An 18203-nucleotide genomic window follows, 5' to 3' on the forward strand; every position below is an offset into this window, starting at 1 on the left:
TGCACCTCATAATCTTGTAGACTTCTATCAGGTCTCCCCTCAACCTCCGCCGTTCCAGTGGGAACAAACCAAGTTTCTCCAACCTCTCCTCATAGCTAATGCCCTCCATACCAGGCAACATCCTGGTAAATCTTTTCTGTACCCTCTCCAAGGCCTCCACATCCTTCTGGTAGTGTGGCAACCAGAATTGAACACTATATTCCAAGTGCGGCCTAACTAAGGTTCTATAAAGCTGCAACATGACTTGTCAATTTTTAAACTCAATGCCCCGGCTGATGAAGGCAAGCGTGCCGTATGCCTTCTGAAGTTCTGAAATGCTCTTGTGAAGTTTGACATTATCCTCCCTGCAGTTTAGTTTACAATTCTCCTGAGTTTTTGCACCATCACATTTTTAAAAAAGCAGTCTATCCACTTTTTTTTGGGCCTTTTTATTTTGAGTTGAAGGTTGGAAAGATTCTGATGAAGCAGTTAACATGTGAATGGAGAGTGTGGAATATTCCGGAAGCAACATTTCAGCCCTTCCCTCTCGAGAGTGGCGTGTGGACCTTGCCGAGATCCACTGTGAACCTTCCATACATCTGCCTGAACTGCCATTAGTCAGTGATACGAAAACCCTTGGCGCCCGTTCAGTCCAACCAAACAATTTAACATCCAGAACATTCTCAGAGTTGACCAAGGGTCTACGAAGCCACGGGGGCAAAGCGTCTCGCTTTCATCAGGAATGATTGGTGTCTCTGGTAAATGTGAGGAGTCCGTTAACTTTCCAGCAGCATCGCTATGGCGTTGTGTTGTGTCGATTGGTCAAGCTGAGGTCAGATGTTAAAGATTAGAGGTCAGCTTGTTGGCGGTCTATCGTTTGTGCTTGAAATAGGCTTCCACTGAAAGACAAAAATAAAATAACTGACCAAATTGAGGAAGGAACCCACTGGGGGCAGCGAGTAACTCTGCAATCCCTTCTTTGTGCCAATCTTTCTCCTCTCTCTCATGTCTCCTCTCCAATCTCTCTGAGGAAGGGACAATCCAAATGTGTGAAGACTTAGTTTAGCTCCTCCCCAGTGTAGCTCCACCCCCAGTGTAGCTCCACCCCCCTGTGTAGCTCCTCTGCCAGTGTAGCTCCACCCCCCTGTGTAGCTCCTCTGCCAGTGTAGCTCCACCCCCCTGTGTAGCTCCTCCGCCAGTGTAGCTCCACCCCCATGTACTTCCAAGCCAGTGTAGCTCCACCCCCCATGTACTTCCACCCCAGTGTAGCTCCTCCCCAGTGTAGCTCCTCCCCAAGTATAGTTCCTCCTCCAGTTTAGCTCCTCCTCCCAGTATAGCTCCTCCCCCAGGGTAGCTTCTCCCGCAGTGTAGGGGAAAGTGAGGGAGGGGAAAGAGTATGGGGGGGATGGAGTGAGAGGGATAAGAGAATGTGAGGTAAGAGAGTGAGGGGAAGGGGAGTGAGGGGAGAGGGAGTGAGGGGTAAGAGGGTGAGGGGTAAGAGGGTGAGGGGTAAGAGGGTGAGGGGTAAGAGGGTGAGGGGAGTGAGGCACCTACTGGTGTATTCCTGGGGTGACATCTGTTGGCTCATCACTCTGTTGAAGACGGTTATCCATTCCTGCCGCTCAGTTTCCGTTTCGCAGGTGAACAGGAAGTCCCGGTCTGGTGTGATGATGGTGATGCCATATTGCCAGTTGGAGTTGCCCTGGGCACCGGGGGGTAGGCCCTCTCTCACCAGGTACTTGTTGTCACTGCTGCCAATGAAGACTTCGCCTTTGGCGAAAGCGTCCTGTGAAGATATGGCAGGCGGTGGCCCTTTAACACTGGCTCAGTACGGCGGCAGGGCCAAGAGTTAACACTCCGCCTTTTATCCCATTCGACCACCCACTTTCTCCCCCCGATAACCTCCCCCCACGCTCCCCCTACACTCCCCCACCCCCTCTACACTCCCCCCACCCCCCTCTACACTCCCCCCACTCCCCTCTACACTCCCCCCACCCCCTCTACACTCCCCCCACCCCCTCTACACTCCCCCCACCCCCCTCTACACTCCCCCCACCCCCTCTACACTCCCCCCACCCCCCTCTACACTCCCCCCACCCCCTCTACACTCCCCCCACCCCCTCTACACTCCCCCCACCCCCTCTACACTCCCCCACCCCCCTCTACACTCCCCCACCCCCCTCTACACTCCCCCCACCCCCCCCCTACACTCCCCCCACCCCCCCTACACTTCCCACCCCCCCACTCCCCTCTACACTCCCCCCACCCCCTCTACACCCCCCCCCCACCCCCTCAACACTCCCCCCACCCCCTCAACACTCCCCCCACACCCCTCACCACTCCCCCCACCCCCTCTACTCCCCCCCACCCCCTCAACACTCCCCCCACCCCCTCAACACTCCCCCCACCCCCTCAACACTCCCCCCCACCCCCTCAACACTCCCCCCACCCCCTCAACACTCCCCCCACCCCCTCTACACTCCCCCCCACCCCCTCAACACTCCCCCCACACCCTCTACACTCCCCCCCACCCCCTCTACACTCCCCCCACCCCCCTCTACACTCCCCCCACCCCCTCAACACTCCCCCCCACCCCCTCAACACTCCCCCCACCCCCCTCAACACTCCCCCCACCCCCTCAACACTCCCCCACCCCCTCAACACTCCCCCCACCCCCTCTACACCCCCCTCGCCCCCCTACACTCCCCTCGCCCCCCTACACTCCCCACCCCCACACTTCCCTCTACACTCCCCCCACCCCCTCTACACTCCCCCACCCCCTCTACACTCCCCCACCCCCTCTACACTCCCCCACCCCCTCTACACTCCCCCACCCCCTCTACACTCCCTCACCCCCTCTACACTCCCCCCACCCCCTCTACACTCCCCCCCACCCCCTCTACACTCCCCCCACCCCCTCTACACTCCCCCACCCCCTCTACACTCCCCCACCCCCTCTACACTCCCCCACCCCCTCTACACTCCCCCACCCCCTCTACACTCCCCCACCCCCTCTACACTCCCCCCACCCCCCCCTACACTCCCCACGCCCCACTCCCCTCTACACTCCTCCCACCTCCTCAACACTTCCTCCCACCCCCTCAACACTCCCCCATCCCCTCTATACTCCTCCCCACCCCCTCAACACTCCCTCCACTCCCTCAACACTCCCCCACCCCTCCTACATTCCCCCCACCCCCCTCTACACTTCCCCCACCCTCTCAACACTCCCCCCCCCCCCCTCTACACTCCCCCATCCCCCCTCTACACACCCCCTCCCCCCCTTTACAGTCCCCTCATCCCCTCTACACTCCGCCTCCCCTCTACACTCCCCCCACCCCTCCACTCCCCCCCCCCACACTCCTCCACCCCCCTCTACACTCCCCCTCCCCCCCTACACTCCCCCCCCGCCCCACTCTCCCCCCCCCCCTCCATCAAGTCTTTCCCTTTCAAGACTTTATCCAATTCCTTTTTACAAAGCTTCCGCTGAACCTGTCGATCGTAACATCTCGCTGTGTAAAAATAATTCCCCTCATCTCCCAATTCTTTTGTCAACCATCTTAACTTGGGTGTCCAACCATCCAGCCAACGCCAACACTTCTTCCCTCTCTCCCAAAACACTTTGCAACAATTCCGTCAAATCTCCCCTTAACCTTCTCTGCTCTCGGGGGAACGATCCCAGATTCTCCCGTTCTCCACAGAATTGAAGCCCCCCCCCGCCCTGGCACCATGCGGGTAAATCTCCCCACACCCTCCCCAAAGCCTTGGCACTTTATCCTAAAGCCTGGCGCCCAGAATCGAACCACAATGCTCTGGCATTGCCCTTCCTGGGCTCAGAGAGTACACTGCGCAAAGGCTTTGGCGGGCCTGGGTCTGACACGAAACCTGAGCCCGAACAACGCAGGAAATCCCCATGACGTTCTCCCTGACACAAGAAGCAAACCTCAGAGTGTGGCTGCCTCACCGTCTGAATGACTGTTGCAACTCTCTCAGCGTGTTGCGAAGCTCGTGTTTGCAAAGTCATAAAAAATTGACAAAGGCTAAGAGTTGTAAAGTTGCATCGTCTGTTTTAAAAAAGGTCGTTCTTTCTCTGTACTTAAGAGTTTTAAAAACAAAATTCAGGACACAGACTGAAACATCGTATCACGAGACCAGGCAGCAGTGCTATAGAGTCATCATAGAGGTTTACAGCATGGAAACAGGCCCTTCGGCCCAACTTGTCCATGCCACCCTTTTTATTAAAAAACCTAAGCTACTCCCAATTGCCCACATTTGGCCCATATCCCTCTATACCCATCTTACCCATGTAACTGTCTGCTTTTTAAGAGACAAAATTGTACCCGCCTCTACTACTACCTCTGGCAGCTCATTCCAGACATTCACCATCCTCTGAAAAAATTGCCCTCTGGACCCTTTTGTATCTCTCCCCTCTCACCTTAAACCTATGCCCTCTAGTTTTAGACTCCCCTACCTTTGGGAAAAGATAGAATCCCGACAGTACAGAAGGAGGCCATTCGGCCCATCAAGTCTGTACCGACCACAATCCCACCCAGGCCCCATTCCCGCAACCCCGCGCATTTACCCTGTTAAGTCTCCTGACGCTAGGGTTAATTTAGCATGGCCAATCAACCTAACCCGCACATCTTTGGACTGTGGGAGGAAACTGGAGCACCTGGAGGAAACCCACGCAGACACAGGGAGAACGTGTAAACTCCACATAGACAGTGACCCGAGGTTGGAATTGAACCTGGGTCCCTGGCGCTGTGAGGCAGCAGCGCTAACCCACTGTGCCACCGTGCGGCCCCACTTGACTATCTAGTTGATCTGTGCCCCTCATTATTTTATAGGCCTCTATAAGACCACCCCTAAACCTCCTACGCTCCAGGGAAAAAAGCCCCAGTCTATCCAGCCTCCCCTTGTAACTCAAACCATCAAGTTCTGGTAGCATCCTGTGTTGCCAAGACAACAGGTTGTTTTTGAATTTTAACCAATCAGTTTAAACTAGACATTTGGATAACAGCAGCCTGTTAATTTGAATTTGATGTTTTGGTAACCTGAGAACCAATCCGATTGTGGGGATTTTGATATGTCATTAGGGGTATAAGAGCCAGCTCCCAGTGCCAGAGAGCCAGCCAGCAACTTCCTCTGCCACACCTCACAGCTTTAGAGAGAGAGAGAGACACAGCTAGCAACAGTCTCTGCCACAGCGAATAGCTATTAGCTCAAACCCTCATCTGGATAAGAACAAAGAACAAAGAAAATTACAGCACAGGAACAGGCCCTTCGGCCCTCCAAGCCTGCACCGACCATGCTGCCCGACTGAACTAAAACCCCCTACCCTTCCGGGGACCATATCCCTCTATTCCCATCCTATTCATGTATTTGTCAAGACGCCCCTTAAAACTCACTATCGTATCTGCTCCCACTCCCTCCCCCGGCAACGAGTTCCAGGCACCCACCACCCTCTGTGTAAAAAAACTTGCCTCGTACATCTCCTTTAAACCTTGTCCCTCGCACCTTAAACCTGTGCCCCCTTAGTAATTGACTCTTCCACCCTGGGGAAAAAGCTTCTGACCACCCACTCTGTCCGTGCCCCTCATAACCTTGTCGACTTCTATCAGGTCGCCCCCTCAACCTCCGTCATTCCAGTGAGAACAAAACCAAGTTTTCTCCAACCTCTCCTCATAGCTAATGCCCTCCATACCAGGCAACATCCTGGTAAATCTTTTCTGTACCCTAGATAGGAAAGATACCAAAAAGAAGCCAGAGATTCCAGACAGAAGAAATCAGCAAAGAAGACAGAAAATTCCAGAAGATAAAACCTGGTTGTATTGTGAGAAGGGTTAAAAAATATATTTTTTTGTGAGAATTATATTTTTCTAAACAGCATTCCATGAGAATGCGTTTTATTCAGTTTTGTTAAGATCATAAGACCATAAGACATAGGAGCAGAATTAGGCCACTCGGCCCATCGAGTCTGCTCCGCCATTCAATCATGGCTGGTATTTTTCTCCTCCCCATTCTTCTGCCTTTTCCCCATAACCCCTGATCCCCTTATTAATCAAGAACCTATCTATCTCTGTCTTAAAGACACTCAATGACCCGGCCTCCACAGCCTTCTGCGGCAAAGAGTTCCACAGATTCACCACCCTCTGGCTGAAGAAATTCCTCCTCATCTCTGTTTTAAAGGATCGTCCCTTTAGCCTGAGGTTGTGCCCTCTGGTTCTAGTTTTTCCTACTAGTGGAAACATCCTCTCCACGTCCACTCTATCCACGCCTCGCCGTATCCTGTAAGTTTCAATAAGATCCCCCCTCATCCTTCTAAACTCCAATGAGAACAGACCCAGAGTCCTCAACCGTTCCTCATACGACAAGCTATTCATTTCAGGGATCATTCTTGTGAACCTCCTCTGGACCCTTTCCAAGGCCAGCACATCCTTCCTTAGATACGGGGCCCAGAACTGCTCACAACATTCCAAATGGGGTCTGACCAGAGCCTTATACAGCCTCAGAAGTACATCCCTGCTCTTGTCATTCTTGTGAATAGTTTAGTTAACCTGTTCACTGTTAGTTAGATAAATAAACTGTTACTTGTTGATTTTACAGAGAGTCTCAGGGAGTTATTTTGATTTAAGCAACACTGAAAGTTGCTGAAGCACAGATATTACCCCTCCTCACACTCACTTTAACAGATTATGAAGTGAGGTATTCCTTTTTGAGTGGTTGCATGTTAGTTCTCAGCGAGTAATTCCACCTCCCCCTTCATAACACTGTGTCCTTGCTAATGTAACATTATAAAATATCTGTGCCCGGCACAGACCATTCGGCCCAACTGATCAATGCTGGTAATGATGCTCTTCATAGGCTTCCTTTCCCCTCTCATTATCCCTGTCCAGTCTCTCCCACGTTCCTCTAAACCATCCCAGCGATGCAGCCCAATCTCACTCCCCCCGCCCCCACATTGCACCACTCACCTCACACACCGACCCTCTTGTGATCTCCCCGAGTGAGTGTCCCACCTTAACGCTGGGTTACTGGCTCTGCACCGTGGGTGCACCAACGGAGGGCATCTCCAAATCATTTACACCATATGTATCCTTACGCTCAGGAAAGAGAGAGTGTGAAAGGAAAGAGAGAGCGAGCGAGTGAGAGAAAGTGTGAGAGAATGGTACAGTGTGAGAGAGAGAGAGACAGAAAGAGAGAGAGAGAGACTGATAGTGTGTGAGAGCGCATGAGAGAGTGATTTCGTATGAGAGAGCGAGAGAATGAGGGAGAGACTGATACAGTGTGAGAGAGCGAGAGAGTAAGAGAAAAAGAGATAGTGTGTGCGAGTGAGAGAGAGACTGATAGTGTGTGAGAGTGAGAGAGATTGATAGTGTGAGAGTGAGAGAGAGAGAGACTGATAGTGTGTGAGAGAGAGAGAGTGAGACTGATAGTGTGTGAGAGAGAGAGATTGATAGTGTGTGAGAGTGAGAGAGAGAGAGACTGATAGTGTGTGAGAGCGAGAGAGAGAGAGAGTGATAGTGTGTGAGAGAGAGAGAGTGAGACTGATAGTGTGTGAGAGAGAGAGAGATTGATAGTGTGTGAGAGTGAGAGAGAGAGAGACTGATAGTGTGTGAGAGTGAGAGAGAGAGAGACTGATAGTGTGTGAGAGCGAGAGAGAGAGAGTGATAGTGTGTGAGAGAGAGAGTGAGACTGATAGTGTGTGAGAGAGAGAGAGATTGATAGTGTGTGAGAGTGAGAGAGAGAGAGACTGATAGTGTGTGAGAGAGAGAGAGAGAGAGAGAGAGTGATAGTGTGTGAGAGAGAGAGAGAGAGAGACTGATAGTGTGTGAGAGTGAGAGAGTGATACAGTGTGCGAGAATGAGAGAGAGAAAGAGGGAGAGACTGATAGTGTGTGAGAGTGAGAGAGAGAACATGTGAGAGGGAGAGAATGAGAGACAGACTGAGTGAGAGGGTGAGTGTGAAACAGTGAAGCAGAGAGAGTGATAGGGGGAATAAAAGAAAGAATGTGAGAAAGAGAGAGAACAAGTGTGAGAGAGGGACCTCTTTCAGAGTGTTTCTAAAGCTAGTTTTACACATACGTACCAAAGGATCCTTGTAATACATCAGTCGCCGATGATCCAGAGTGAACCACCTCTTCTTGAACCCTTCAGTTTGCTACGAGCAAGAGAAAGGGAGTGTGTGAGGTTATTTAGAGAGATGTTGGTGGAGATGTGGACAGCTCACTCAGCACAATCCCCCACACTGAGCCAGGCTGCCCTCTGTTATCAGTGACACAGGCGTGCGGTCGGTGGAAGGAAGGGGGGGAATGGGGGGTGGGGGGGAGGGGGGTTCCTCTAATAGGGCAAGTTCCAGCAGCTTCTGAGTCAGAAGGTGCTGGCTTTGAGTTTCACCCCAAAGACTTGAGACCGTTCCCTCGGCTGAGATTGCCGAGGGAATGCTGCACTATCCGCGGTGCTGTTTTGAGGATAACCTGTTAAACTAAACCGTCTGCCTCTCAGCTAGACATGTACAGTAACAAAGGAGGGTGCAAGAGTTCTCCCTGGTGCAATGGACCAAGTTATCCCTCAAACAACACTAACCACCTGCCCACCGCATTGCTCAGCTGATGAATGCTCCATGGGTAACACCAATTGGAGGAAGCACTGAGGGTGGCAAGGGCGCAGAATGTACTCTGGGTGGGGGAAATCAGTGTCCATCACCAGGAGTGGCTCGGTAGCGGGCTGGGTCCTGGAGGATAAAGCTGCTCTGGGTCTGTGGCAGATGGTGAGGTAACCAACAAGAGGGGAAAACATACTTAACCTCCCCAACCTGCCTGCTGTAAATATATATCTGTCTGCAACAGGAGTGACCACTGCACAGTCCTTGTGGAGACTAAGTCCCATCCTCACATTGTGTGGCACTACCACCGTGCTCAATGGGATATGATGTGGAGATGTCGGCGTTGGACTGGGGTGGGCACAGTAAGAAGGCTCACAACACCAGGTTAAAGTCCAACAGGTTTATTTGGAATCGTGAGCTTTCGGAGCGCTGCTCCTTCATCACATGAGTGGAGAGGTAGGTTTCACAAACATGGCACATACAGACAAAGGCACAATTGCAAGATAATGGTTGGAATGCGAGTCTTTACAGGTAATCAAGTCTTTACAGGTACAGTCTTATAGAAACATGTGTGATTATGAAGGGAATAGATAAGATAGAAGCAGGGAAGTTGTTTCCACTGGCAAGTGAAACTAGAACTAGGGGGCATGGCCTCAAAATAAGGGGAAGCAGATTTAGGACTGAGTTGAGGAGGAACTCCTTCACACAAAGGGTTGTGAATCTGTGGAATTCCCTGCCCAGTGAAGCAGTTGAGGCTTCCTCACTGAATGTTTTTAAGGTAAGGATAGATAGATTTTTGAACAGTGAAGGAAATAAGGGCTATGGTGAGCGGGCGGGTAAGTGGAGCTGAGTCCACGAAAAGATCAGCCATGATCTTATTGAATGGCGGAGCAGGCTCGAGGGGCCAGATGGCCTACTCCTGCTCCTAGTTCTTATGTTCTTATTAGACAGTGCGAGTGGAGAGAGGGATAATCGCAGGTTAAAGAGGTGTGAATTGTCTCAAGCCAGGACAGTTAGTAGGATTTTGCAAGCTGAGGCCAGATGGTGGGGGTTACATGTAGTGTGGCATAAAGCTAAGATCCCGGTTGAGGGCGTCCTCATGCGTGTGATGTTGGACTCTTACCTTGGGTCCCGTTTTCTCCATGTACCCCTCCTTCAGGAAGTTCCTGGTCAGTTTGTGCTTTAGCTGTGAACGGAATGACGAGACGCTCGATTAAATTAATCCAATGTTTCGGGGCACTGGGAAGCCAGAGTCAACATACATGCCAGAAAATACACGCGGCATCTGTTTCTTCCATATCAACATGTGTCACGTGTTCCCTTCCCTGGCCACTCAGACACTCTACAAGTACATTAGTGGAGCTCACCTCATTGTCACTCGCTCCCGGGAAGGCCACTTGTAGATAATGGAACTGGACAGCGCGAATGGCATTGAACCAATCTACAATCTCCTGTGGGAAGAACAAAAATAGGTGGGATTAGCCAGCGAATAATGAATGATGGAATCCTGCGGCGAGTAACTCACCTCCTGATTCCCCAGAGCCTGTCCACCATCTACAAGGCACAAGTCAGGAGTGTGATAGAATATTTCCCACTTGCCTGGATGGGTGCAGCTCCAACAACACTCAAGAAGCTCGACACCATCCAGGACAAAGCAGCCCCGCTTGATTGGCACCACATCCACAAACACCCACTCCCTCCACCACCGACGCTCAGTAGCAGCAGTGTGTACCATCTACAAGGTGCACTGCAGCAATTCACCAAAGATCCTTAGACAGCACCTTCCAAACCCACGACCACTTCCATCTAGAAGGACAAGGGCAGCAGATACATGGGAACACCACCACCTGCAAGTTCACCTCCAAGCCACTCACCAGCCTGACTTGGAAATATATCGGCCGCTCCTTCACCGTTGCTGGGTCAAAATCCTGGAATTCCCTCCCTAACGGCACAGTGGGTGTACCTACACCACACAGACAGTAGCGATTCAAGATGGCGGCCCATCACCACCTTCTCAAGGGGCAACTAGGGATGGGCAATAAATGCTGGCCTAGCCAGCGACACCCATGTCCCACAAATGAATAAAAGAAAATGAGTGTGGCGACTAGGGGATTTTCACAGTAACTTCATTGCAGTGTTAACATAAGCCTACTTGTGGCACTAATAAATAAACTTTAATGAAAAGGATCAGTTTGTCCACACACACAGCACCTGATGAGTGCCATTTCCTGAGAGAACATTAAGCTCTTTTCCCAGTCTATCTACGTGTGTGCCTTGTACTGACTCGAAAGCAGGAACCTGCAATTACTCCTCCAACAAACAAGTCGAATCCCGCTCCAAATCGCTGCAGACTGCCAGAAGAATTCTAACTCCACTTTCGACTGACTAATTTGTGTGAAACCTACATTTTTTTGAGGAGCGATTATGTAAATTGGGCATGTTCCGACCGGAAAAGAGAAGGCGGGAAGTGGGGGGGGGGGGGGGGGGAGGGTGGGGGGGGAGGGGGGGGGGGCGGCGGAGGGTGATATGATTGCTTCTAATAACAACTGGATAATCTAAACAGGCTGCTTCATTTTATCTGGAATAAGAACATCCACGGGACACAGCCTGCACTTAAAGGGGCCACCTGCAAAACTGATCAGCGGAGACAGTGCGCGGAATTACGCAGCTTCTCCGGATGGTGAGATTTTCCGTTCCTGCCTGTGGGGTTTCTGTTCCCACCGGTGGGATTTTCCATTCCCGTCAGTGGGATTTTCCATTACTGCTGGTGGGATTTTCCGTTTCCGCCGGTGGAATTTTCCGTTCCCACCGGTGGGATTTTCCGTTCCCGCCGGTGGGATTTTCCATTCAAGCAGGTGGGATTTTCCATTCAAGCAGGTGGGATTTTCCATTCAAACAGGTGGGATTTTCCATTCCTGCCGGTGGGATTTTCTGTTCCCGCCGGTGGGATTTTCTGTTCCCACCTGTGGGATTTTCCATTCAAGCAGGTGGGATTTTCCATTCATGCCGGTGGGATTTTCTATTCCTGCTAGTGGGGCTTCCATTCCCAGTGGTGGGATCTTCCGTTCCCGCCAGTGAGATTTTCCGTTCCTGCCGATGGGATTTTCCATTCCCGCCAGTGGGATTTTCCGTCCCCGCCAGTTGGATTTTCCATTCCCGCCGGCTGGATTTCCCATTCCTGCTGGTGGGATTTTACATTCCCGCCAACAAGATTTTCCATTCCCGCTGGTGGGATTTTCCATTCCCGCCAATGAGATTTTCCATTCCCGCTGGTGGGATTTTCCATTCCCGCCAGTGGGATTTTCCCCTCCAATTCGATTTTCAAGTTTGCTGACGACACCACCGTAGTGGGTCGGATCTCAAACAATGACGAGACAGTGTACAGGAATGAGATAGAGAATCTGGTGAACTGGTGCGGCAACAATAATCTCTCCCTCAATGTCAACAAAATGAAGGAGATTGTCATCGACTTCAGGAAGCGTAAAGGAGAACATGCCCCTGTCTACATCAACGGGGACAAAGCAGAAAGGATCGAGAGCTTCACGTTTTTAGGTGTCTAGATCACCAACAACCTGTCCTGGGCCCTGCCATGCCGACACTATGATTAAGAAAACCCACCAATGCCTCTAATTTCTCAGAAGACTAAGAAAATTTGGCATGTCAGCTACAACTCTCACCAACCTTTACAGATGCACCATAGGAAACATTCTTCCTGGTTGTATCACAGCTTGGTATGGCTCCTGCTTTGATCTAGACCACAAGAAACTACAAAGGGTTGTGAATGAAGCTGTGATACAACCAGGAAGAATGTTTTCTATGGTGCACCTGTAGAAGTTGATGAGAGTCATAGCGGACATGCCAAATTTCCTTAGCCTCCTGAGAAAGTAGAGGCGTTGGTGGGCTTTTTTAACTATAGTGTCGGCATGGGGGGGGGGACCAGGACAGGTTGTTGGTGATCTGGACACCTAAAAACCTGAATCGCTCGACCATTTCTACTTCATCCCCTACTTTGTCTACTCTGGGATGTTTCCCCGAATAGTGAAGCCCTGTTCCTGGGGGTGAGGTTCGAGATTCCCAGTGGGAAAAAATTTAAATATCTTCAAAGCTTGACAGATAAGTATTCGATTTGTTCATGTAACATCAAATATCAAGGACAGAAAGAGAATCTAAACCTACAAACCTGTGCTGTCCTTTCTGCTCTGCATGTGCCTCCTGTATATATGAGGGTGTATTAATATACAGTGATATTCAGAGACAGAGAGAGAGAAATGTGATTACATCTAATTGCAGAGACTCTCCGAGGCATGGGAGATTCATTCAATGAGGGCGACGTGGGATGAATTAGTTAGTCTGATTAACATGCATCTTATTCCCTTGTAGGATTGCCTTTTTAATGGACTTAATTTGTTGATGTAAATTGAGTCCAATTAGCACAAATTCTCAATAAATATTTCAAGTCTCAAAACGTCTCTATTTTTAAACACTCACTGAGGTAGGCGTGGGCAGATTCCGGTCGAGCTCACCTCAGCCCACTGTCTCTTGCCTGAATCCTGTCTCACTCCCCCAACGCTCCTTGGCAATTTCCATTTGTCCACAATGCCACCAAAGAAATATTTCCCCCTCGTGTTTACATCACCTTCCCCCTCCCTCTGTAAATTCCTCCTGCCCTAGCATCCCTCCCCACCGGTCTTCAATCTCTGGTCCCGGCCTCCCTCGCCCTCTCCACTCCCTTTGCCATGGCATTATGGTCTTGTCTTGAGCCGTCTTGGTCCTGATCTCTGGAATTCCCCTCCTAAAGCTCTCTCTCCTCCTTTTATCTGCAAGGGTGGCACGGTGGCACAGTGGTTAGCACCACTGCCTCACGGCGCCAGGGACCCGGGTTCGATTCCAGCGTTGTCAGTGTGGAGTTTGCACATTCTCCCCATGTCTGCGTGGGTTTCCTTCGAGTGCTCCGGTTTCCTCCCACACTCCAAAGATTTGTAGGTTAGGTAGAATGGCCATGCTAAATTGCCCCTTAGTGTATAAAGATGTGCAGGTTACGTGGATTGGCCATGCTAAATTGCCCCTTAGTGTCCAAAGGTGTGCAGGTTAGGTGGAAAGGCCATGCTAAGTTGTTCCTTAGTGTTCAAAGCTGTGCAAGTTAGGTGGATTGGCCATGCTAAATTTCCCCTTAGTGTCCAAGACATGCAGGTCAGGGGAACTGGCCATGCTAAATTGCCCTTAATGTCCAGAGACATGCAAGTTAGGTGGATTGGCCACAGTAAATTGTCCCTTAGTGTCCAAAGATGTGCAGGTTCGGTGGATTGGCCATGCTAAATTGCCCTTCGTGTCCCAAGATGCGTAGCTTAGTTGGGTGGGCCATGATATATGTGTAGGGTTATGGGGGTAGGGGGGGACAGACTCGATGGGCCTAATGGCCTCCTCTGCACTGTAGGGATTCTATGGTTAAAACTAATCTCTTCAAACCTTTGGTCAACCCTCCATCATTGGTACAGAGCCAATTTTTGCCTCTGTGAAACAAGTTAGGGTAACTAACTCCATTAATGGTGCTATATAATGCAATTTGTTGCTTGGTTAGCAATCCCTATCCACCTTGGCTCATCGATGTTCGTCTCCCACTGCCCCGTGGCAGAACATCAGTTACAAAGGGACGGCAGCCTAAAGCATCAGAACCGAAACTCATAACCATGGCTCCTGCTCTGCCCAAGACCACAAGGAACTACAAAGACTCGTGAATGTAGCCCAATCCATCACGCAAACCAGCCTCCCATCCAGTGACTCTGTCTACACTTCCCACTGCCTTGGCAAAGCAGCCAGCATAATTAAGGACCCCACGCACCCCGGACATTCTCTCTTCCACCTTCTTCCATCGGGAAAAAGATACAAAAATCTGAGGTCACGTACCAACCGACTCAAGGACAGCTTCTTCCCTGCTGCTGTCAGATTTTTGAATGGACCTACCTCACATTAAGTTGTTTTTTCTCTACACCCTAGCTATGACTGTAACACTACATTCTGCACTCCCTCCTTTCCTTCTCTATGAACGGTATGCTTTGTCTGCATAGCGCGCAAGAAACAATACTTTTCACTGTATCCCAATGCACGTGACAATAATAAATCAAATCAAATCGATATCAGTGACCCTCCCTCACACAGGGTTCAGCGACATCACTGTCCGTTCAACCATCTGCCTCACCTTTCCTTCTTCATGGTAGACAAAAATATTCCGTGTGCTGTTGTCCTTCAGGTAAGTGATCTGCAGGCCATTGGGATTCCCGATCTTGGTTGGTTGGAAGGTTGCGTTGATGTTATCCACTTTAATCACGGCCTTGGGTTCTTTAGCCTGTGAGGAGAGACAGGAGGTTCTAAATGGGACTAGTTCACTTGAGGAAACCTGGTTGGCATGGACGAGTTGGGCCGAAGGGCTTGTATCCATGCTGCATATCTCAAAGACTCTAATTCTCTAGTCTGTTGGCAAATTAGGCATAAAAGGGATACATTTACAGGCAATTTGGGCCACTGATTCATTACCTGTGACTAGTCCTCCCTATCTCCACAACGACCTCCAACCCAACATCCCTCCAAGATCTCAGCGTTCCCCCAATTCCGGCTTCTTGGTCATGGTGAGACTGTGTCTACCACTGCCTAGTGTCCTGAGCTGCGGAATTCCCACCCTGAATTATTCTCCCTGTCGCTCCTCCTCCCGGAAAGCCACCTCTTTGATTGAGTTTTTAGTCAACTTCCCTCGCGTCCCATTTATTTAGCATGTTTTCAATTTTTGTTTTGAGTCAGGAATGCAGCAGAGACTGGTAAATATTGTTATTGTGTCAAAGTATTGGCAATGCTGTAAATTCGGCATGTCCGCTACGACTCTCACCAACTTTTACAGATGCACCATAGGAAGCATTCTTTCTGGCTGTATCACAGCTTGGTATGGGCTCCTGCTCTGCCCAAGACCGCAAGGAACTACAAAAGGTTGTGAACATAGCCCAGTCCATCACGCAAACCAGCCTCCCATCCATTGACACTGTCTACACTTCCCACTGCCTCGGCAAAGCAGCCGGCATAATTAAGGACCCCACGCACCCCGGACATTCTCTCTTCCACCTTCTTCCATTGGGAAAAAGATACAAAAGTCTGAGGTCGCGTACCAACTGACTCAAGAACAGCTTCTTCCCTGCTGCTGTCAGACTTTTGAATGGACTTACCTCGCATTAAGTTGATCTTTCTCTACACCCTAGCTATGACTGTAACACTACATTCTGCACCTTCTCCCTTCCTTCTCCCCTCTGTACTCTATGAATGGTATGCTTTGTCTGTGTAGCGTGTAGGAAACAATACTTTTCACTGTATGTTAATACATGTGACAATAATAAATCAAATCAAATCAAATCAGAAGTAAGAGCAGATCATTGTCTGAAAGAGACACGACGAAGACAAGGCAACTTGGAGCCATTTCCAGTAATGGTTGCTATATTTGGACCAGTGTTGCCGTTTCCTGTACACAGTTCTCCTTCACTCACCAATTTAAGGAACTATGATTCATCCTTTTTCCTTTTAAACGATAAAGAAAGTAAAGACCAAAGCATCTTTCAAATGATTCAGGAAGAAAGAAGGAACTTTCATTTCCATAGCGCCTGCAGCGCCCTAGGGACATCGCAAAGCGCTCGACAGCCAATGAGGTGTTTTTGAAGCAGGGTTAGTGGTGTGGGAAGTGCAGTGGGGGGGGGGGGGGGGGGGGGGCAGTCTGGACACAGCAAGCACCCACAAACAGCCAGGGGACACTGACTGGGTCACCTGTTTTGGAAGACTCATTGATTTGGTGCTAAATAGCAACCAGAACTCCGGGGAGAACTTTATCAGTACTTCTTTCATCGTCATCCCCCTTTCTTCTGGAAACAGTGCCCACGGGTTATTTTGCATCCGTGTACATTTTAGATGCGGCCTCAGTTCGGTGCCTTCTAAAGGATGGCACCTGCAGCACTCCGAGAACTGCACTGGAAGTGACAGCCTGGATTATTATACTGGCACTGGAGGGGATGCAGAGAGATTCACTCGGTTGATTCCGGAGTTGAGAGGGTTGGCTTATGAGGTGAAATTGAGACTATACTCATTGGAATTCAGAAGAATGAAGGGAGATCTTATAGAAACATATAAGATTACGAAGGGAATAGATAAGATAGAAGGAGGGGGGTTGTTTTCCACTGGCGGGTGAAACCAGAACTATGGGGCATAGCCTCAAAATAAGGGGGAGCAGATTTAGGACTGAGTTGAGGAGGAACTTCTTCACACAAAGGGTTGTGGATCTGTGGAATTCCCTGCCCAGTGAAGCAGTTGAGGCTTCCTCATTGAATGTTTTTAAGGCAAGGATAGATAAATTTTTGAACAGTAAAGGAATTAAGGGTTATGGTGAGCGGGCGGGTAAGTGGAGCTGAGTCTACGAAAAGATCTGCCATGATCTTATTGAATGGCGGAGCAGGCTTGGAGGGCCAGATGGCCTACTCCTGCTCCTAGTTCTTATGTTCTAAGTGCTCAGGTCTCTGGAGTGGGAGTTGAACCCACCGTGAGTGGAACGGTGACACACTGGTTAGCATTGCTGAGTCACAGCGCCAGGGGCCCGGGTTCAATTCCAGCCTTGGGTCACCGTCTGTGTGGAGTTTGCATGTTCTTCCCGTGTCTGCCTGGGTTTCCTCCGGGTGCTCCGGTTTCCTCCCACAATCCGAAAGATGTGCAAATTAGGTGGATTGGCCATGCTAAATTGCCCCTTAGAGTCCCAAGAAGTATAGATTAGGGGGATTAGCGGGGTAAATATGTGGGGTTATGGAGATAGGGCCTGGGTAAGATGCTCTGTCGGAGAGTCAGTGCAGACTTGATGGACCAAATCGTCTCCTTCTGCACTGTAGGGATTCTCCGAAACCATTGAACCCAGAAGGGAATTTGGAACATTCTGAGATTGTGAAAGGCGCTATAAAAATTCAAGCTCTATCTTCCTCACAACGTTTGGGTGAAATCATTTTGTGTGATATGTGTGCACTGATTGCGTTGATATAATCCTGCCTTCTATTCAAACCAAATTTGCATGAAGCGTCACGCATTTAAAATTTTAATATTGATTTATTAGTCACAAGTAGACTTACATTAACATTGCAATGAAGTTACTGTGAAAATCTCCTAGTCGCCTCACTCCGGCGCCTGTTCGGGTACACTGAGGGAGAATTTAGGGCCAATGCACCCTAACCAGCACGTCTTTCGGACTGTGGGAGGAAACCGGAGCACCTGGAGGAAACCCACGCAGACACGGGGAGAACGTACAAACTCCACACAGACAGTGACCCAAGCCGGGAATTGAACCCGGGTCCCTGGCGCTGTGAGGTCATGATGTGGAGATGCCGGCGTTGGACTGGGGTAAGCACAGTAAGAAGTCTCACAACACCAGGTTAAAGTCCAACAGGTTTATTTGGTAGCAAATACCATAAGCTTTCGGAGCACAGCTCCTTCGTCAGATGGAGTGGTGCTAACCACTGTGCCACTGTGCCGACCGTCAGGTGAACAAGAGGCTTCCCTCTCACTTTAACAATAACTAAGAAGTCTCACAACAGCAGGTTAAAGTCTGACAGGTT

At 50.1% G+C, this 18203-nt stretch overlaps 1 protein-coding gene across 1 annotated transcript; it reads right to left on the reverse strand.

Annotated features, from left to right (window-relative positions):
• Positions 1-420: 420 nt before the first annotated feature.
• LOC144488456 (arf-GAP with dual PH domain-containing protein 1-like) lies at positions 421-14926 on the reverse strand (the record flags this gene model as incomplete). Its single annotated transcript, XM_078206527.1, has 6 exons — positions 421-878; positions 1534-1765; positions 8068-8139; positions 9707-9769; positions 9951-10034; positions 14780-14926. Coding segments are annotated over 6 exons (627 nt in total), but the record flags the coding sequence as incomplete, so codon positions are not given.
• Between the last annotated feature and the right edge of the window lie 3277 nt (positions 14927-18203).

Source organism: Mustelus asterias, unplaced genomic scaffold (assembly GCF_964213995.1).
Source record: "Mustelus asterias unplaced genomic scaffold, sMusAst1.hap1.1 HAP1_SCAFFOLD_1586, whole genome shotgun sequence".
Lineage (NCBI taxonomy): Eukaryota > Metazoa > Chordata > Chondrichthyes > Carcharhiniformes > Triakidae > Mustelus > Mustelus asterias.